Source organism: Hypanus sabinus, chromosome 9 (genome assembly GCF_030144855.1).
Source record: "Hypanus sabinus isolate sHypSab1 chromosome 9, sHypSab1.hap1, whole genome shotgun sequence".
Taxonomy (NCBI): domain Eukaryota; kingdom Metazoa; phylum Chordata; class Chondrichthyes; order Myliobatiformes; family Dasyatidae; genus Hypanus; species Hypanus sabinus.
In genome coordinates, this window is record NC_082714.1 from 30,063,647 (window position 1) to 30,085,555 (window position 21,909).

The window sequence follows — 21,909 nt, forward strand, 5'->3', positions numbered from 1 at the left end:
ATGTGATATTGTTGCCTGATATCATCTGAATATTTTTTTTAAAAATAGGTGCAGGATTATTTGGTCATGAAAATTAAGAATTTAATATACAAGTAAGGACCCAATTGAGAACATTTTCTCCAATGAATAAAATATTTTTTTAAAACTGGCCATTTACCTGAAAATAGTGCATATATTCATTTTGTCCCTTTTGATCTCATTACAATATTGATTAGTGTAACAAGTTTGTTTTAAAATAATATTGAATAGGCGGTGCTCCTTGCCCCATCTGCAACTGTATCTGCGCTTTGGACTGTGGCCTCAGAAGTCATATGCGTGCCCACAGACGTTGACTGTGCAACACATCCGTGTTCCTCGGACTTCGAGAGACTACTACTAATATTGAATAAACTAGGGCTTTTTAAAAGAACTAAACTTGACCAAAAAAAGAACAGAACAATAGATTTTAATCCCCATTTAATAGCCCAAGTTTGATGTTGGATGTAGGTGAGGCAAAGATGAGAGAGTGTTTTAACTCCCAAGTCTGATCTACACACCACCAACCAGCTTCCTATCCAAAATGTACTACTGAAATGGCATTAGGAAGGCAGCAAAAAACAACTGGTAGGCAAAGAATGATGTGACTTGTCTTGTTACAAGTTGATCTCTACTTAGTCTAACATTTAATCTATGGAAAAGCTATGACAATTCCCTGCTGATGCAAGTTAAAATTCAATTCAAATCCCATTGTACAAGATACCTATTAACTATTGGAATTTTTGTCTCCTTCACATCAGTCACCTTTTAAAATGACAGGCTCTTCAATTAAAACAAGGACTTGTGTGTCAGATCAACAGAGTTCCAGAACCTTGTTTCACCTGGGCTAGAAGACAAAATCTCTTCACTTTAGACTCCAATGCCATCTAGAGTTTGGATAACATCTATTTGTGAACAATCAATATGAATGAATTAGTATTTATGCCGGTCCACTTGAGGAAGTGGATTTTTTCCATATATTATTAGAAACTGAAAAAGTAATTTTCTTGGGAGCACTTTTCCCAGATATTCTAAGATACAGAGGAAAAAAAAATCAGTAAAGACTCAGCAAATTCAGGTTTTTGACTCGGGCACACAGATTTTAAAGCTGCCTTCATCTTTTAAAGATTTGTTGATGAACTGTGCACTTTTTCCCCAGAAGACGTGTCAATGCTTGGTATTGTTTTAACATACAGTAGTAATGATCTTGCTCTTTACAACTGACCTTTAGCAGAGTTAGAACTCTGCAAGGCTTCAACAATTCAGCTTTCTTTTAGACATGCAAATTACTTCTCAAAATTTAGCAATAGCAGCTTGAATTTATATAGCACCTTTAAATGTAGGAATATATTGAAGCTTTAGTCAGATATTTCAAAAATATACAATATTAGAAGTACAAAGTTTCAAATGAAGATTTAAAAAGAGATGTAGTAGTTTGAGGATAGACTTACAGAGCCTAGGACAATTATATCAGATTTCCTCATGCTTACTGAAATGGAGATGCATTTAGGACATATCAATCAAGATAACAGTAAAGGAGAAGGGTACATGAAGTGGTATTTGATGCTATCAGCACTCTTGCTAGATTTTATGATAAATGCAGCAAGGCAGCAGGTAGGCAAGAAAATAATAGCCTCAAATACGATTCCTTGGGGGACATGAAAGTAAAGTGGAGCTGGAAAATAAACTTGATTATAGGATGGTTGACAGCAAATCAAGGAAAAGACAATCCAATTTAATGGACAACATAATCCATCAGCAGCTGCCCAACATGAAAGCTTTCAGAAGACAGAAAACGTTTAGTGGAGGCAGGGTGACTGTTTGCAAGAACAGATGGGGCACAGAAGGGTGGATATTTTTGGAAGATGACTGAGAATCCACAAAATAAATAGTACAAAATATCAAGGAGCACAGAAACCAGCTTGAACACCCAAACACACCCAGCTTAACATGAACTAACGCTGAGAACAGGAGCTGGGCTGGGGTCCGTGGACATATGGGGCTTTGAGGTGCGACAGATGGTAAGAAAACTAAGAAAATGCAGTTCAAGACTTTGATAAGGAGGAACAGTTCCGTTTGCTGGCTATGTGAAAGAGGGAAGTGGAGCAGCTGACTGGACAGCATGGGAGTTTGAAAACATTATTAAGTGACTTGGTGGTTGGGTCTCATTCAACCACTCCCACCCCACCCTCCCAAGAGATGGTGAAATGGTTAGGAAAGGGCACAGTGAGAGTGTACTGCCTGTGATTGAGACGATGGGGATAGGCTAAATGGCAAGCCAAATGTAGTCACCATGAGAATACACAAGAGTTTGCAGGGAAGCAGTGCACTCAAGTGACAAGACAGAGGTCGAAATCACTGAAGAAAGTGTTCACAATGGAAGCAGAACAGGTATAATAATCTAGGTGAAAAACAGGGTGAAGGATGGATGGACAGTAGAAAAGAAGACATGAAGGAACATAAAGGTGTTCAAAGATGATGCATGAAGAGTAATGGGATGATATTCAATGACACTATGGATCAAGTGATGCAAAGTACAAATGGAAAGAGGGTCTTGTGACTTGCAAGATTAAATTCAAAACTGATGATAATTTAAAGACATTAGATTTAACTGTTCCTCCTCATTAAAGGTCGTAGATGGCAAGAATCTTGTGAACAAGTTATTGATGTACTGGAGGAAGGTGTGGGGGACAATGGTAATCTTTGATATGTTGGCGGGACACAAAGGCATCTGCAGTATCCATATTGCAATGATATTAGATGTGGAGAACAAGTCAGCTCAAGAGCCAACAAGAGCAGCATCAGAACTTTGCCACGGCATTAAAGCAATGTGAAATAATCCACTGTGGCCGAGAATACCATAAATAAATGGCCTGGTTAGTTAGCAAGGTAGAAAAGTAAACCTAATATTCTAGTGGAGGTCAGCAGTGTTGGGAAATTTGAAGGAAATAATAGCAGTGGTGCAGAGACAATATGCAAACTCCACATTCAAATGATCAAAGTACTGACTGAACAAGTATTTCTGATGTTGTGAAATAGCTACTCTAGTATCTGCCCCAATATAGTGTCTTAGGTCAAATTTATCTCACCAAAAAAATGAAAAAGCTGGCAGAAGAACAGAATGCCTGGAAACACCCAAATACTAGAACCCAAGTGTCCCAGTAGAGAAACCCCCACCCCACAGAAAGTAGTGATCAAGTCAATTTAAAACCCATGAATTCAGTAACAAAAAAATGAATTTAGTGACAAAGCCCAAAACTGACACAGCAAAAAGTTGAAAATCCAACAGTAAGTACTGTGAAAATCCACTGTAAATCAGAAATTATTACCTTAAACAACCACAGGCAGTCAAATTTGGGCAGAGTTCCAAAAATGAAAAGAGAATAGGTAAAAAAACACCGATTTCTGTCAATTTAGTTTACAATTACTTATCATTTGTAGCATTACAAAGGACATGTTTTTAAAATAATCACATACTATCAGTTGTCCAAAATGCATTCTCCACAGAATCTATGTGCATTGAAATCAGAATCATTGTGACTGAGAAGGCATTTGGTTGACCCATGAAGGCAATGCCAATTCTTTGCAAATAATAGCCACTCCTGTTTGTCCTTTTTCTTCCCCATAACCATATAATTTACATCAAATGTTTATTGCATTCCCTTATATAATCAAAAGGAATTGTGACAGATATACAAGCTGTGTATTGTTGCACCTTTCATTTAACTGCATAACTGACACATTAAGGAACTTCAATCAAAACACAAACTTCATAAGCCTTCTCAATATCAAAATACAAATAAAGGGGCTAATAAGCCTGTTTAATATAGAACACCATGGTACATTTAGGCCATTAAATCTATACCACAGTCTCATGGAGGTGAACTATGTTCAGTAAGGCTATCAGTAATGTAAATACAATGGAGGATATGCTCAAAGTAACGTTTTTCATCTGTATAATTTACAGTCCAAGCAATCACTTCAACCCCTCTTTCGGCCCAAAACCGCATGTAGTCCCTAAAAAAAAAGTGGAGAGGTTAGTATTAAACATCACTAATCTATAAAAAAAAACAATTGATTCCAGTTAATTGGGCTTCTCTTCATTTGTTTGGCCACTTCATTAGGACAGGCGGCTGGGTCAGCTGTGCATTAAGCTGTGTGGCTATTAAGCATTATACTATGCTTTTAAGATTTTAAACGGCATCAGTTGCATGTGTTTGTGTTCAAAAAGCAGTGATTTTTGTCAGTGATAGCTGGCTAGAAATAAGCAGAATGAAAATTCAGAATTATTTTGCTCACTGTGGTTTCAAGTATTTGAGCTTGGAGATGTCAGAAATGGCCAGGACTGAAAATAAAACAGGTTCACTACTTCAACAAGTTACGAACTACAAAGAAGTAAGGCATTGACGATCATCTTGAATGTTACAATGAGAATGAAGGTTGGCTTTGACAATTGCATCTTCATTGTATGAAGGCACTAGGGGTCTGTGCTGATTTTGTTCATTTATAATCAATTGACAGAACATGGCAGTGTGCACACTGGATTAATTCTCCTGCAGATAACTATTAGGAACTACAGCTTTCTAGTACTGTGGAAGTTTTGGTAGTGTTGTAATTTGTTCTGTATTTCATACAAATACATAATTTCTTACTTAGTTTGTCACTGTAGATTGTCACTCTTATGCCTTTTAAAATATTTACATGAGACTTTGGCAAACACTTAGCCAATTGGGCCAAAATGTACTAGTCCTGATGTGCCCCAATCAACCAAAATCCACTGTTTATTATTTCTGTTGAGACTCATGCAACTTCCTTTTTATAGATTTAAACTTTGCTTACATGCCTTCTTCTCTTACAAAGTCACTTTCTTCACTCTTGATGTTATTTCCCTCCTTCTCCCTCAGACACTACACCACAAAGTTAAAGTACAAGAAATCTTGAACTAAACCAGGCCATACAACTGTGGGACTGGTCAATAATTTGATTTAATCAATGCTGATCCGCATCTTTGACTTCCACTACCTTTCCTATAGAAAAGTACTTTTTGACATAATCTTCCAAATAGCCCACCTTTAACATTATGTCCTTTTTGTCTCCAAATTATTTTCTTTGACAAAGGAATTATCTTTTCTGGCACAAAAATCAATTTCATACCTCAATCAGATCACCCTTTATCTTCTACATTCAAGATTTATAACTACAGACAATGCAACCCATCATCATAGCTCCGTCCTTTGTGATTTAGTCTGGTGATTTGCTGAATAAAACAACTTGCAACAGATCAAGACAAGGACATGCAACAGCAAAGTCTCCATTTTTCTTGATATGCTGCATTGTAAGTTTATTTCACTTTTTAAAAAAATACACAGCTCACAATTAAGTTATGATGAATGAATAATATTGCCGTTTAGGGAAGCAAGGAGCTGAATTTTCATTTGTGTCACAAGGGTAGATCTAAACACATACAAGTCTTAACAATAAGAGGAAATGACAAATGGGTTAAATACTTTGAAGTTTATTGTAACTGAAAACATTTACTAAGTTTGTAGGGAATTACCATAGATTTTAGATACCAAGAGTTACAGCAGAGGTCAAGAATGTATGAAAATAATGGAATGTAATATTATATCACTCTCATTTTCAATTATCTTACAGTCTCCAATGATTAAATATTCTAAAATATTGAATAAAAGTACTAATAATGTGTCAGGCACCATCTTGAATATAGAATAAGGCACCTAAAATTGTCTAGTCACAAAGAATGTAAAGCAATGTGCTTAAAAATTTGGTCTCCAAGATTTAGTGTTCTTCTACAAATTGGGTTAGTCCATATTTAAAGTTAATGGCATAAATGCAATATAGATATCACATGGCTGATGATTCTTTGTGGTAATGTCATGTGGAGTAACAATGCTGATACAGTCTTAACAAATCAGAACTCACTTTGTACAGTCAGCACAAAACTTCTGGAAGAACTTCTTTCCCTCCAAACAAAATTAAATTTAGTGTTAAGAGTTTTACAGTGAATTCTGGTTAGTCACGTAACAAATTATATATTTAAATGAATTACTGAACAAATCAGATCACTGCCAATACTACTGGTGGCTGTATCATAGCCAACAATGACAGGAAACCTATGCAGGTGTGTCTTTAAAGTGAAAAAAACAGTTGCACTCTCTCAACCTCAAAAGTCGTAGCCCAGTGGTACTTGGGTCTTACTTGAATACAGTGGATGACCATGTCTTCTTCCATGCCTTGGTGTGCCCCTCACTCTCCATGAAGCATTGGAGAACTGCCTACCTAGCCGTTGGATCTTACCATAGATTTCACCTGCCCAGTCTGCCAGAACTGATGTCACATGCTAGGATAGGCATGTCCTTATCTCAGTGGGAGTTAATACTCCTGTCGAAGCAGTGTACCAGGGTGTGCATACAGCTAATTGGAGCCACAGGTGATAGTCCAGAGTGGATCAAAGGTAATATTTGAGATGACGGTCAACACCTTCAAATTCTTCTTAGTTGAAGTAGTGAAATTATTTCACTTACACATCTAGCAGTTTCTGGCATTTCCAAGCCTGAATGCTTGAAACCCCAGTGGACAAAACAGTTCTGAATTGTCTTACTGCTCATTTCTTCAATCTATCACTACTTTTTGACCACAGATATACGCAACTGACACTATTTAAAAACGATTCACTCTAAGCACGGTATTGGAGACTGAGGAAGATGCAAATATGATTATTTCTTATAATTATGATAAAGTTTAATCTAATGACTTAACAGTTTTAATATTTTAACAATTTAATAATTTAGTACCATTAAAGTTACTTTCAAATGTTTCTAAACATTAGGGGCAAGTTATTCTAGTGCAAGGTTCCAACATTATGTTGGATGCATAGTCACTGTGGAGCCTTAGTTATGCTTTGCTAACTACATTTGGAATTATGGGGGCGGGGAGTCCAGACAATTGGACCCACGTGTTAAGTTCAATGGGGATATGTGGAGGCAGGGGGAATAGGTGAGGGTGGGCAGAATTCTGAGGAGTATATAATGCCACCGGCAAGGTATTGGAAGGCTGAGAATAAGACTCAATAGACTGCTTTTCATGAAGTTCAAAGCCACATTCACAATGGTACCAGCAGTGTATCCACAGAGGTTAAAACATTCTCCCTTCAAAGCAATAGGTTTCAATTTATAATGATTTTACTGATCTCCAGGAAATAAAGGGTCTATGAGCTCTGCTATGCACACAGTTTCAAGGGTGATTTATTTATTTATTTATGGTTATGTATAATGCAATTCATTCACCAATACTGAAAGCTGCAGCCATAAACTACAAACCTGCAAGGCAGATTATTGAAGTGTTCGATCACCTATAGTTTCATAGTCACAGTTTGCTTCATTTCAATGTCAGAGAATAGGATGCAACATTAACGGATTAGTCTATGGATAATAATGATAAAAGTTTACTTGAATGGATGGAGTATTGCTGACAGAGATTCTCCAAGAATTATTTTGTATGGAACCAGATCTTAAAAATATATAAATATTGATTGGCAATCTTTCCTTAGCAATCAATTGTGATCTGCAGATACCAGTTTTAACAGCAGCAACATTACAGGGGACAATTAACACGCAAAATAACATTTGCTTGTTCCTTTGGGTACAATTTATAATCCCTATTGATGCAAAGGGATACACAGTCTCAAATCACAATGCATTTCACATTAGGCCATTTTACTTAATGGTTAATTTTAAAATCAAAGACTCAGAGGATCGTATTAAAACTCAATGACCAACAAAACATTTTTAAAGAACCAATGAAAAATTCTCAATACTTACATTGATACAAAATTTTTCTGCATTAAAAAGGCTGAAACACCTAGCAATTTCCACAAAAAAGCATGGAGGGACCAGTCCATAATAATATCCAGTATCATGTACAGGTATTGCTTGTAGCCATCATGTTTTGGCTTCCCATTCCCATGGTAACTCAGACTCCAGGGTCTATGAGTGAGAGCAGTCACCACTTTCTGGTCAGCCTGCCTCATCTCGAATAGTGCAAGAATAAAATAAATGTATTAATTAGTTTGTATGTTATTTCAGATACAAATTCAACTAATTCACACAACAACAGTTCTGTTTCAGAATATTTGCAACAACTTTGCCTAATCCAATACAACTTCCAAGTGCAGTTATAGATGTAACATTATGTTGCATTGGTGGAAATTATAGTTTATAATACCTTGAAAATAACCAAAGGTTCAAATGAACACACAATGCTCCTGTTGTACAGTTCAGGGAATTCTTTGTACAGCTCTTTCAATGTAACAGAGGCCTGAAAAAAAAAAATTAAGCAACTTGTTGAAAATGTTTTACACTAATTTCATATCCATGTTTGAAGCATTACTTCAATTTTAACATTTATTTAGCTGTAAAGAAAGTGATCAAAGATAGCTTTACTTGGTTCGGTGTAGAACTGTGGGAGCAGAAGCCGAGCGAATACATTCAAGGAATTGCATTGAGGAATTTATATGGAGGAAGATTTTAAGGGAGGAACAGAGGCAGGGTGAATTGAACTAGGTGAGGGTTGAAGGGAAATATCACCAAGGATGAGTTTATTTAAAAATGTTTATCATTTTATTTAATTTAGAGAATATTTATTGTTTTTGGATGGGAGGTAGAGAACAGGGACAAGAAGGGAGGAGCAAGATGATACTCAAAAGCAGAAAGTGCTAAAAAAAAATGCAGGGGTACACACTACTCCTTTGTATTCAGTGCCTGTTCAATACAGAATTGACACAGGATACCTTTTCACTCCACCCACTTCCTGGAAGTACTTTCCAGATGAGAACAGCTACAAAACATTGCATCAACAATTATTATGATTTTCCAGTCAACTCAAAGCTGACCCAAGCAATAAACTAAAATTTAGTTCAGGGAAATACTGCAAGTCACTGTATGGGAGCAGTAAAGCTGATCTTGCCAAGAAAGGCAAACCATGCCTTGTTATTTTAAAATAACAATTTTGGCCTCTCTAATCAAAATATGTATACAGCCGATGATATGACACTACTATAGAAGGGGCTGCACTTGAGTCCACACAATTGACTGGCAAGTTTTTGGGCAGGAACCATAATTCTATTAGTTTCAAAAAAGTTATGGAAAGGGATAGGGCTGGTCCTCAAGTCCTAAATGAAGGGGGTGGGGGGAGGAAGAATAGGGGGAGGCTAATTTTAAATGGCATCAGACAGGAACTTGCAAAAGTTGATGGGCAGAGGTCCATTATGTCTGGCAGCAAGTGGGAAACTTTTAAAGGTGAGATGGGTAAAGTTTAGGGCCAGCATATTTGTGTTAGAATGAATGGCAAATCTGGCAAAAGTAGGGAATCATGGTTGACAAGGATATTAAGGGTCTGGTCGTGAAAAAAGAAGAATATGTCAGATACAGGCAGCTAGGGTCAAGCAAATCTATTAAGTGCCTAGACAGTATAATAGGACATTTAAAGGAGGAAATCAGGAAGATAAAAAGGGACTACAGAATATCCCGGGCAGATAAAATAAAGGGGAATCCTAACAGATTCTATAGATGGAGTAGAAGCAGACTCTTAAATGAATACTTTTCACCTGCATTTACTATGGAGAAGGCCATAGAAGCTAACAAGTTTTGCGAAGAGAAAAGTGATGTTCTAGAGCATATCTGCATTATGAAGGAGGAAGTGTTGGAGGTCCTGAAACACATAAAGGTACCGTAGATTCCGGACTACAAAGCGCACCTGATTAAAAGCTGCACGCTCTAATTTTAGAAAGAAAATCAATTTTGTACTTGTACAGGCTGCACCGGATTTTAAGCCGCAGGTGTCCCACGTGGTAATATGAGATATTTACACAGAAAGATAAAACACATGAGGATTTTTTAACTTTTAATTAAATTCGTATGGTAACATAAACAAATACATATTGCTTTTTTTTTTGAACAGTGCCTGTAACACAGCTACTTTTAAATATACATACGTATCGGTAACACACAAATTACGTTGCATATACTTTTTTTTACTGAACAGCGCACGAACAACATTCCAATATCTCCTAACGACTGGTAAAAAAATATATATATACTGCAGCCTACCAGGAAAAGTTATTGATCGCCTTCTTCATCTTCCTCCTGCGCACTAAAACCATCAAAGTCCTCTTCTTCAGTGTCCGAATTGAACAACCTAAGGATCTCGTCACTCACTTCAGTCTCTTCGTTGTCGCTCTCACTTGAGCGCACGCGGTCCTCTTCATCATGCAGCACTCCAGCCTTTCGAAACCCGCTGGTGATGGTGGAAGTTGTGACACCGCTCCACGCATTTAGGATCCACTGGCAGACTTGAGTTAAAGATGCTCTTCGCATGCGTCCTGTTTTGGTAAAGGATTTCTCGCCGCTCGTCATCCAAGCCTCCCACTCAACGCGCAGCGCTACTTTAAATGCCCGGTTCACGCTTATGTCCAGTGGCTGCAAATACTTCGTGGTGCCCCCAGGAATCACAGCTGGAATTGAGTTTGTACTCTTGATGGCAGCTTTCACTGAACTTTCATTGTCAGCCGCTTAAAAATCACCATCGGTGGAAGCTTTAGTCTGGATGCTGTGCAGCTCAGAACACAAGTAAAATGCGTTCTCTCATGGCCACTTGTTTTCAGTGTGATGGACGAGTCACCTTTTTTATTAACAGTCCGAGTGAGAGGCAGGTCAAACATCAAAGGTACTTCATCCATATTTATGATATCATCTGGCCCGATGGAATTCTCCGCTATCTTTGTTTGAGTGAATGTGCGGAAGTTAGCAAGTTTTTCCTCGTGGTCGGGAGGGAGCTGCTGACACAGATTTGTACGTACCCTGACGGACAGGCCTTTTCCTCTCATAAATCTAAAACACCACGATGGCCCACCTCTAAAATCTTCGATTTTCATTTTGGTGGCGATTGCTTTAGCCTTCAGTCTGATCTGCACGGTGGAAACACCGCGGCCGCCTGCTCTCTGTGTGTTAACCCAGTCTTCAAGAAAGTTTTCAAGTTCGGGCCATCTGCTATGATTACCTCTGAAAGCTTTTGTCGTCTTTTTGCATTGAATCAGTTCTTCACGCTGGCGTCTCCACCGTCTCAACATCGATTCATTTATGCCAAGATTATGTGCAGCAGCTCAATTTCCTTCTTCAACCGCCAGATTGATCGCCTTTAACTTAAAAGCTGCATCATATGCTTTTCTTCGAGTGTTTTCCATGTTGATGAGGGTGAGTACAAATGACTGATTTACAATAATTTAATTGTGAAAGTGCGCTTGATTTATCGTACAATTTCATTGGACCTCTGTGAACTACTCATCAATTTTATTGGTCTACTGTTACGAGGCAAAATGTTTTTGGCGGCATGAGAAAAGAAACATGCTTTAGCCGCACCGTAGTATAGGTCGCAGTGTTGCCGCAGTGTTCAAAGCGTGGGAAAAAAGTAGCGGCTTATAGTACGGAATTTACGGTAGTTAAATCCCTAGGATTTTGCCAGATGTAATCAAAGATGTTATGGGAAGCAAGGGTCTTGACAGAGATTTTTATAACTTCATTAGCCATGGGTGAGGTATCAGAAAACTGGAAGACAGCTGATATTGTGCTTTTGTTTAAAGGGCAACAACAGGAATAAGCTGCTGAGGCTTACATCAGTGGTGGGAAAGTTAGTGGAAGGGATTGAGGAACAAGGTTCACTTGCTTTTGAAAAGGCAAGGGAGAGTAGGGACAACTTTCTAAGTGAGATCCAATGTCCTAAATTGAAATTAATTTTTTTGAAGAGAAGACCAAGAGGATTGACAAGGGCAGCATAGTAGACTTTATGTACATAGACTTTAACAAGGCTTTTGACAAGGTCCCATATGATAGGCTTGTCCCAAAGGTTAGAACACAGAATCCACAGCAAATTAGCTAGTTGGATACAAAATTGGCTTGATAGTAAGAAGCAGAGGATGACAGTCAAAGCTAGCTTCTAAGATTGGAGGCCTGTGCCAGATGGATCAATATTGGGTCCTCAGTTGTTCATCATATATATTAATAATTTGGTTGTGAATGTAGGCGACATGATTAGTAACTTTTCAGATGCCACCAAAATTGATGCTACAGTGGGCAGTAAAGCAGGCTGTCTAATTTTAACAACAGGATTTTGCTCAGCTGGGAAAGACAGCAAAGGAAGAGAAGATGGAATTAATTCAGATGAGTGTAAGGCATTCCATTTTGGGAAATTAAACCTGGCTCGCAGAACACCTACGTTCTGTCGCCAGAGAAAACAGGATCTCCCAGTGGCCACACATTTTAATTCCTCGTCCCATTCCCATTCTGATATGTCTATCCATGGCCTCCTCTACTGTCAAGATGAAGCCGCGCTCAGGTTGGAGGAACAACACCTTATATACCGGCTGGGTAGCCTCCAACCCAATGGCATGAACATTGACTTCTCTAACTTCTGTTAATGTCCCTCCTCCCCCTTCTTACCCCATCCCTGATATATTTAGGGTTTTCCCCCCTTTTTTTCCTCTCTTTCTGCCCATTACGCTGCCTGTTCTCCATCTCCCTCTCCCTCTGGTGCTCCCCTCCCTCTTTCTTTCTCCCTAGGCTTCCCGTCCCATGATCCTTTCCCTTCTCCAGCTCTGTATCCCTTTTGCCAATCATCTTTCCGACTCTCAGCTTCACCCATCCCCTCCCGTCTTCTCCTATCATTTCGCATTTTCCTCTCCCCCTCCTACTTTCAAATCTCTTACCATCTTTCCTTTCAGTTAGTCCTGATGAAGGGTCTTGGTCAAAAATGTCAACAGTGCATCTCCCTATAGCCTGGCCTGCTGTGTTCCACCAGCATTTTGTGTGTGTTGTTTGGATTGGTATTTGAATGAGTAGGGCATTGAGGGATATGCAATTAAAGCAGTCAAGTGGGAGGTATTTTTAATTATAATGATGGTGGGCCAAGGAGCCAGTTCCTATGACAAAGATTAAGTTTACCTCTATAATGTATTACCAAAATAATAATAATTTTACCCGAACTGCGTGGCCTTTGACATCAAAGAAAATTGTCATATTGGTTTTGAGAATCTCTAAGATAGCTTCCTTCAGTGTTGGGATTTTCTCACCTGGAAACCTTTCGCTGCAAAACAGAAGTCCAAATAATTATTGTAAGTTTTTATTAAACACTGAACTGCTATACTTTATTCTTACAAATGTAAAATCAATGCCAAAACCAAGTTTATTGTTTAATCAGTTCAAATGTCTTTTAAAGTACAGGGTTAATAATAATTACAATATTTCCAATATTGTACTGCTGCTATAATTTTCAGTAATATTGCATACAGACTATGAAAAATGTATAATAATTGATAAAACTTGTTTAAGTAGCTTTGCATTTCTACTTTCAAAAATTACAAAGAAAAATTCTCCTGCTACTTAGATAGCTTATAATAATAAAAATCTCATATGGGAAACTAGGTTATGGCCAAAACATCAAATTATACAATGATTATTATGTGAAAAGAACAAATATGGAAATATTTATTTTCAATTTTTATGATTCACTTTATTCACTATGAATAGAAATAAGTTCTGTGTTGTCTGACCATAGAATGTTCATGTTCATATGATGCATGTCAAAAAGGAAAAGAAACTGGAATTTTTGCATACAACAATTCATATTTCTTGAATATTGATATACAGAAACATTGCATTTTAGATGTATGCTGGCTTAGTTTCAACTCTTATACGCTCAACAAGCTTGTAAGAGGTCTAGCAAAGTAGTCACAAGATCCCACAAGTCTTTGACACAAAGAAAGTTACACTGTGGTAAATGGTGTTCTGTGTGGTGTCAAACCCATGAGGTGAAAGGCAGGTTCATCATAGTGCATCCATTCTGAGGTTATTTTGAATTAGGTCAGAAATCAACTCTGGAACTATTCTGACTATAAATGTCACTGCACTGGCAAGACCATTACAGTACAGCTCCTGGGTTAGGACTTCATTCCCTGGAGTGCAAGGGAATGAGGGGAGATCTTGTACAGAGATATACAAAATTATAAGGGGTATAGATAAGATCAGTGCATACAATCTTTGTCCCCTCATGTTTGGTGAGACTCGAACTAGAGGTCATATGTTTAGGGTGAAAATGTATTACTTAAGAGGAATTTGAAGGGAACTTCTTCATTCAGAGGGTGGTGTGTGGAACAAGATGCCAGCAGAAATGCTAGATGCTGGTTCAAATGTAACATTGAACAGCAGTTTGGATAGGTATGGAGAGGGTTGCACCAGGCATAGGAGTATGGTCCAGATGGGCTGAAGGGTACGTTTCTCTGCTGTAGTATTTTGTGACTCTAAGGTTCAGAGACTTCCAGGGTAAATGTCTCATGCAGGCTAATAGTAGACTGTAACTGCACAAGCACCAGATTAGATCTTCACAAACTGCACTGTACTTCGCAATGCTATTGCACGGACTGGAATTATAACATTTAATAGGCTGCAGAAAGAGCAAGGGACATATCTTTAAATCACAAGTCTTCTATAAGTGTTTGTAATTCACTTAAATTATAGTACCTTAAAATAAGGCAATATTGTCATTGATGTTTGGAATTTTTGGGCAACAAATATTAAATGGTATCTCGTTCACTATTACCAGTATGGGGTATATTCTGATTACATACTGCAGTCTGTGCTTGGCTGCTGGGTTAAGTTTCCGGACCTCTTCAAAAGTTAAGTGAGCAAGAGAACCGGTACCATCAGTTGTGCGGTCCACAGTACGATCGTGCATCAGAATAGGGATACCATCTGAAGTGAACTCGATATCCAACTCCACACCAGTAGCATTATTGTCAGCAGCCTAGATGAGGAGTGAGAACAGTATGTCTCAAGGTATTCATTAGCTTATATATACAGCACTGCAGCCAATCAGGAATTCTTGTTGTAATGTTGAAACTGTATATAATGTAGCTTTGATCAAACTGTTTCTAAAGTGAAGAAGTTAATTAAAATAACATAACATCTTTCACAATAAGCCTTGAACGGGAACTTCAGAAATAATTAAGTCCTTTAGTACTTAGAGTACATGGATCATTGGGCAGTTTACACCTAAACTGGACAGGCACTGATATCTTTGCAGGGAGACTTACTGGTGCTACTCAGGAGAATTTAAACTAGTCTGGCAATGAGGCATGGATTAGAGTAGTAGGTCGACAAGTGTACAGATTGAGGGGAAGGAAGAGATTAAGCAAGGCTGGAAGGAAGAACAGCCAGAGACAGGTTTCTTTTTTTAAATATAAAAGCAGTATAATCCAACCGTTGTAAGACTGGCGGGCTGAAGTGTATTTATTTCAATGCAAGGAATATTATGGGCAAGGCAGACAAGGTTAAGGCTTGGATTAGTATATGAAACTACAGTGTTGCTGAGATTTGGCTGAAAGAAGGGCAAGGACTCAAAATTCCAGGATTCAGAGGTTTCAGACATAATAGAGAGGATTATAAAGGAGGTGGGAAGTTGCAGGACTGATCAGAGAGACTGTCACAGCCACACTTAAGAGAGGAAGTCCTGGAAGGCTCATCCAGTGCTCAGGAACAGGGAAGTTGCATTTGCTATGACGGAGCTATACAATAGATCTCCCACTACCCGGTAGCAGACAGAGGAAAAGATACGCAGGCAGATTATGAAAGGATATAAAAGCAACCATGTAGCTGTTGTGGATGACTTTAATTTCTCAATATTGCCTGGGACTCCTTTAGTGCTAGTTTAGGGCAGAATTATGAACGTTTCCTGAAACAGTCGGTAGATAATCCAATCTGGGAAAGGGCCATGCTTCACTATGAAATTGGACACGAGCCTGGTCAAATAATCATAGTTTCGGTGGGAAAATATTGTGAGAACAGCGACGATAAGTCTAAATTTTCAAATAATTAATTATCAGTAAGGATAAGACAAGACCTAAAGGCTAAATGCTCATTTGGGGAATGATTAATTCCTACAATGCAAGGCAAGGGCTCAGGAGAATAAATCGGGAGCAGTTGTCATTGGGGAAGTCCACATCTGACAAGCAGGAGTTGTTTTAAGGCCAACTGGTTACAATTCAGAACGCACATCGACATGTGAGAAAGAAAGACAAAGATGGCATGTTTTGGGAACCTTGAAATGACAAGAGATGTCACATATTTAGTCAGAAAGGGAAAAAAAGCACCTGCAAGGAATTGATAGGTGAATTTGGACAAGGCTCTTGAGAAGTACAAAGGATGCAAGAGAAAATTTTGAACAGGAAATCAGGAGGGATAAAAGAGGCCACGAAATGTCTTCAGCAAATTGAATAAAAGAGAACCCCAAAGTATTTTATGTACACATTAAAAACAAGGGAGGCAGTAGGACCACTCAAAGGCAAAGAAAGGAAAATATGCCAGGGGAAATGAGGTTTTAAATGTGTACTTTGTATTGGTGTTTTCTGAGAAGGACACGGAAAATAGTGAGATCAGGAAGGGTTTTACTAATATTCTTATTGTGTTAACATCAAGAAAGAGGAAGTGCTGGAATTCTTTAATAGCATCAAAATGAATAATCCCCAGGGGTCTCATGGGATCTATCCTAGGTTGGGAGACAATGGAGGAGATTGCTGCCACTTGACAAGGATCTTCATATTCTCTTTAGCTACAGCCAAGATCCTGGAGAATTGAAGTAGAGTCAACATTAGTCCATAAGACATAGGAGCAGAACATTGTTCCTCTGCTTAAGACAGGAGAGACAAACCAAAAAAATTATCAGCCAGTGAATCTCACATCAGCAAAAGATTCTTATATATATGATATGCTTATATCTGGAAAAGCCTCAATTTGTTAGAGGTGGTCAGTACGGGTTTTTGCAGGAGAGGTCTTATCTTACAAAGTTGATTAAGTTTTTTTTTTGAAGTGGTGATAAAGTGGTGATGAGGGAAAGACAATGGATGTTTTATACATGGACTTTAATAAAACCTTCAGCAAGGTCTCTCATGGGAAGGCAATCCAGAAGGTTAAGGCATACAGGATCCATGAACACTTGATAGCCTGGATTCAAAATTGCTTTGGACAGAGAAAGCATAGTAGTAGTGCAGAAATATTGCTCTGAATGGAGGGCTATAAGTATGCCCACAAAGATCAGTACTGGCACCTCTGTTTCTGATGCATCAGAAAATATTTGTGAACTGATTACCAAGTTTGCAGATGATATAAAACTTGAAGTTGTGGATAGTGAGGAAAGTTGTGAAAGCATTCAAAAGGACATAGACAACTTGGAAATGCAAGCAGAAAAATAGCAGGTAGTGTTTAATCTGGTCAAGTGAAATGTTACACCTTGGGAGGTCAAATGCAAGAGAAAAGTACACAATAAATGGCAGGACCTTCTGGAGCACTAATGTAAGAGGGATCTTGTCTGCAAGTCTGTAGCTCCTTGAAAGTGACAACACAAGTAGATAGCGTGATAAAGGCAGCATACAACATTCTTACCTTCATTGGTCAGGGCATTGAATATTAAAAAGTTAGTCAGTCATTGCAACTGTATATATTTGATATTTTGTGTGTCATTCAGATCACTATATTACAGGATGAATAAGGCAGCTTGGGAGAGGATGCAGAAAGGATGTTGCCTGAATTATTTAGTATTACTGTAAAGAAAGATTGGGCAAACTTGGATTGTTTTGTCTGCAGCGCTCAGGTCTGAGGGGTGACCTGATAAATATTTAAAATTATCAGACATACCGATAGATTAGGTAATCATAATCTGTTTCTTAGTGTAGAGATGTCAAACACTGCAGAGCATGGCAATTTTTTTTTTGAAGCTTTATTTTATACAGAGTACCTGGAACCCACTACCAGGGAAAGTGGCAGAAACAGAAATGATTGCCATTTTGAAGAGGCATTTGGACAGACAGGGAATGGAGGAATCAAGACCACATGCAGGCATATGGGATGTTTGCATTGTCACCATTCTTTTCTTTGTTGAGATATTCTTTAAATTTGATTAGCTACATGTGAAAAATAAACAAAGGCAAACAACCAGAAACCATTGGTTTTCATTTGTTGTGTTTTTTTTTAAAAAAAGGAAGATTTCATGGCTGAAAATATTGTATCAATCTTTTGTATTACCTTTTTACCTCATTTCATACTTGACACATTATCACTTTGCAATACTTTTCACAATTCTTCTTAAAACTCCACCTCCATCATGGTAATTAGTGGAGTGGGGCTAATCTACATGACTATTGGTCAAGTATTTAATATGTGTCATGACCATTCCACAACCAAGGTTACTCAAAGCTGACTCATTAAGCTGCAGTATACGGAAGATGCTTGGGTATGTACCAATTCAGAGAATCATCTCTACAGAATTGTTGAGAATAGGCTTTGTAGAAGGTACCAAACTGTACTGTTGCACAGCATCACCTACCCAATAAAGGACCACTTTTTTTCATCTTAGTAAAGTCAGACATAGATGAAAATTCATTGTGGCCTTGAACTTTTGGGTTCTAAGGAAAAGGGCATTTGAAGATCAAGACCTCATGTCTAGAACCCAATGTCATTGTCCTCAGGCAGCAGTGTTCCCCACACAAGCACGTCTGAGATATGGAAACCACAAAGCACTGGAGAGATGCCACCAATGTTATTCCAATGAAATCCTCTGTACACACCAGCAGAAATACCACCATTTTCTCCTTGGCTAACATCTCCAGCATCTAATTTTACCAGGCTAATTATACCATGGGTAGGCCACATCACCTCCATGCACAACAAGACTCCTGTAACAAGCACACTATCTTGAGCTCTTCAAGATGACGGATTACCAGGTGGACAGAGAAGGATACAAGAACTATTTTCAATGCCTCCTTGAAGGAAAAGAGTGTGACATCCATGCTGATTCTTGAGAATCTCTGACTCACGTTTGCTCAAAATGGAGAATGAGCACCAAGAGTTTCCCACTCCTCCACTGCAGACATGCAAAAGCCAAATGTAAACAGAAAACACCTCCCAAACTATCTGCCTGACCAAGCTACAGGCAGCTTTTGGTCCACCTGTTACATTTACAGTGGGCCCTACATGGCTGTATTATCCACCTCAGAAACTACACAACTGGAATAGAAGCCAGTCATCAGCAATCTTAATGGATTCCCCAAGAAAATGCCCTGTTTGCTAGTGGTATTAAATAAAGCTATAATTCTGATTCATAGCTTCAGGCATCATAGTTGATAACTTTCATTCCATCCTTATTAATTTCTTTCCATGAAGCCTTGCCTTCACTCCTCCCTCCGGTTCAAGTTTCTCAGAAACAACATGGATTCAACTTCTCAAAAAACGAATTCGTTATTTTAGCAGATTGAGCCTCTACCCTGTATTTGCACAACAACTCAAACAACATTTGTTGTGAATACAAAATGATCTCCCCATCTTGTCCTGGGCCATTTTAATATTTCTGTCTCAAGGAAGAACAGCTACATCAGTACAGACCTGAAACTGCCGAATAGATCTGAACCTCCTGAAAATATTCACGTGGACAAGGCGCTGCACTCAGTACAAATCAGAAGTCGATATTCTTCTCATTAATGTCAAATGAATGAAAAATGGCAAGTTAAACATTCATGAGTTCTCCATTTGAACGCTGTGTCATCAACCTGGAAATTTCTCATACAACCTCCCCATCACGAGGACAGAAATCCCATATTAATAACAATAACGCAAAGCAGGTAAGTGGGATTTTGGAAACAGGTGCCCAAAACTTTCAATTTGAAAGGCGCACTTAATACTTCGCAGCAAGAGGCTTTGTTTACGAGAACATCATTAGACCCGGACGACCAACCTTTCTGATGGCAGCTAGTGTGTTTTCGGGAGCGTCAAAGCCCGCGCCGCGGTGAGCGATCACGGAATAGCTCCCGTTGGGGCGTAGCACCTTCTGGGCGATCTCCGAGGGTACCGGCTGGTACCTGAAGACGTGGAACGCCGCGCAAAGCGCCAGGACGAAGGCAGGGCTGTAAACCGGGTGGAACATGCTCGTCACCACCGTTATCAGGATGACGGTGACCGTGAGCCCCAGGAAGCCGGACACCACCACGAAGTCCATGGCTGGCGGCGTCCGGGTCAGTCCGCAGCGGCCAGCAGCGCACCAGGACGCCGCTTTAGCCGACGCAGGGGCGGGGGAAACATTTCGTCACCGCTACGTCATCCCTGCAATGAAAACGCTCACAATGCTGAGGGCACGGCCTCGAAAAGAGCAGACGGAACTTAAAGTCACCGGTTTTGTTTATTGCAAAGAAGCAGATGTCACAAAACCTTCTATGCTTTGGTAATCTGTTCCTATTGTCTTAGATTACATGTACCGAGGGACAGTGGAAAACCCATAAAAATCATTCCATGTGTGCGTATCTTGAAGTCGTACAAAATTAATATAACAGAATGCGAAATACTACATACCAAGGCTACAGTAACAGTAAAAAAGTGCAGTGCCATCAGTCACACAAAAACTAACCGGTCTCCCACTCAGAAAACGGCAGTAAGGCAAAGCCCCAAAACACCCAACCCCATCCCTCGCAATGGAAGAACAGAATGGGCTGCCGGCAACGGTGGTGGAGGCGGATACGATAGGGTCTTTTAAGAGGCTCCTGGACAGGTACATGGAGCTGAAAAAAATAGAGGGCTGTGGGTAACCCTAGGTAAATTCTAAGGTAAGGACATGTTTGGCACAGCTTTATTGGCCAAAGGGCCTGTATTATGCTGTAGGTTTTCTATGTTTCTATGACAAATGGCCGTGACTGTCGTGGTTTCTTGAAATAACCAGGAGACACAGAAGATTCTTCGAGAAATTTAAGCCTTTATTTGCAAACAAAAGCTGAGACAATTAATGAACGTGTCACTAATTGCCCACCGAGTCTAATACACAGTATTCTTTATAGTAATTTCTTATCTCAGTTACATTAGGAAACCCTCGTCTCTTATCTCAGTTATATTAGCATATCCTATCCGCTTGCAACCGCTTATCACCAGCACATTAGCTTCTCGATTCGCCACCAATATTTTTGTTCAGTAGCTTATACTTGTTCTAGTCTACTCCTTGGAACACGTGTCCCCTTCCCGGCCTTGCCTGGTTTTCATACCATCACACCACTCCAGGATCCTGTCTACCACCGTTACCTCTACATGCTTACTTTCACCGTTAGCTACATTCTTAAGGCACTGATGCATTCAATAGTACAGAGACAATACAGAGATTACATTCTAGCTAATAAATTGGATACATAGCAAATATAAGGTTGGTTTTTCACTGTTAGCTACATTCTTAAGGTACTGATGCGTTCAGTAGTACAGAGACAATACAGAGATTACATTCTAGCCAATAAATTGGATACATAGCAAATAGCAAACACAAGGCTGGCCACACAGCAAACGATGCAACTTTATTCTCCAATATGACGAGCTATTATCTCGGCGAGGTCAAGAGTTCGATGAATCTTTACCCTATAGGACTGCTGAAGAGTCTTTCAGCCTGTGGTATGTGTTTTCATACCTTGTATATCTTCTGTCCAATGGCAGCACGAAGAAGAAAGGGAGGGGTGGGTCTTTGATTATGTTGGCTGCTTTCCCAAATTGCCGGAATTGTAGAGAGGTGCAGTTATTGGCGGGGAGGCTGATGTTTGCAATCGACTGGGTTGCATTCACAACCCCCTACGATTTCCAGTGTCCTTGGGTTGAGCAGCTGCCATACCAACTGCAATGCACCCAGACAGGATGCTTTCTATGGTGCGCCTGCAATAATTGATGAGGGTCTTTGGAGACATTTCATTAGTCTTCTGAGGAAGTAGAAGCAAAAGTCTTGTCTTGTCCGCTCTGAAATGTTGTGAGAATGCCTACC

General features: G+C 39.2%; 1 protein-coding gene across 1 annotated transcript; it reads right to left on the minus strand.

The window, feature by feature from the left end:
- Window positions 1-179: 179 nt before the first annotated feature.
- Window positions 180-20,366, minus strand: gde1 (glycerophosphodiester phosphodiesterase 1). The gene is made up of 6 exons (XM_059979397.1): window positions 19,864-20,366; window positions 14,711-14,886; window positions 13,065-13,170; window positions 8,260-8,352; window positions 7,857-8,065; window positions 180-4,032 (listed from the first exon to the last, which is right to left on the minus strand). The coding sequence occupies exons 1-6, from the start codon at window positions 20,122-20,124 to the stop codon at window positions 3,888-3,890; spliced, it is 990 nt and encodes a 329-aa protein (XP_059835380.1). The 5' UTR covers window positions 20,125-20,366; the 3' UTR covers window positions 180-3,887.
- Between the last annotated feature and the right edge of the window lie 1,543 nt (window positions 20,367-21,909).

What these genes read in the sequence shown, in the direction of transcription:
- gde1 (XM_059979397.1), bottom strand. Translation starts at nt 20,124, where the DNA reads ATGGACTTCGTGGTGGTGTCCGGCTTCCTGGGGCTCACGGTCACCGTC. An exon ending in TCAAAGGCCACGCAGTTCGG is followed by an intron (nt 8,353 to 13,064) that starts GTAAAATTATTA and finishes TTTTTTTTTCAG; the next exon opens with GCCTCTGTTACATTGAAAGA. An exon ending in AACCTTTGGTTATTTTCAAG is followed by an intron (nt 8,066 to 8,259) that starts GTATTATAAACT and finishes GCACTATTCGAG; the next exon opens with ATGAGGCAGGCTGACCAGAA.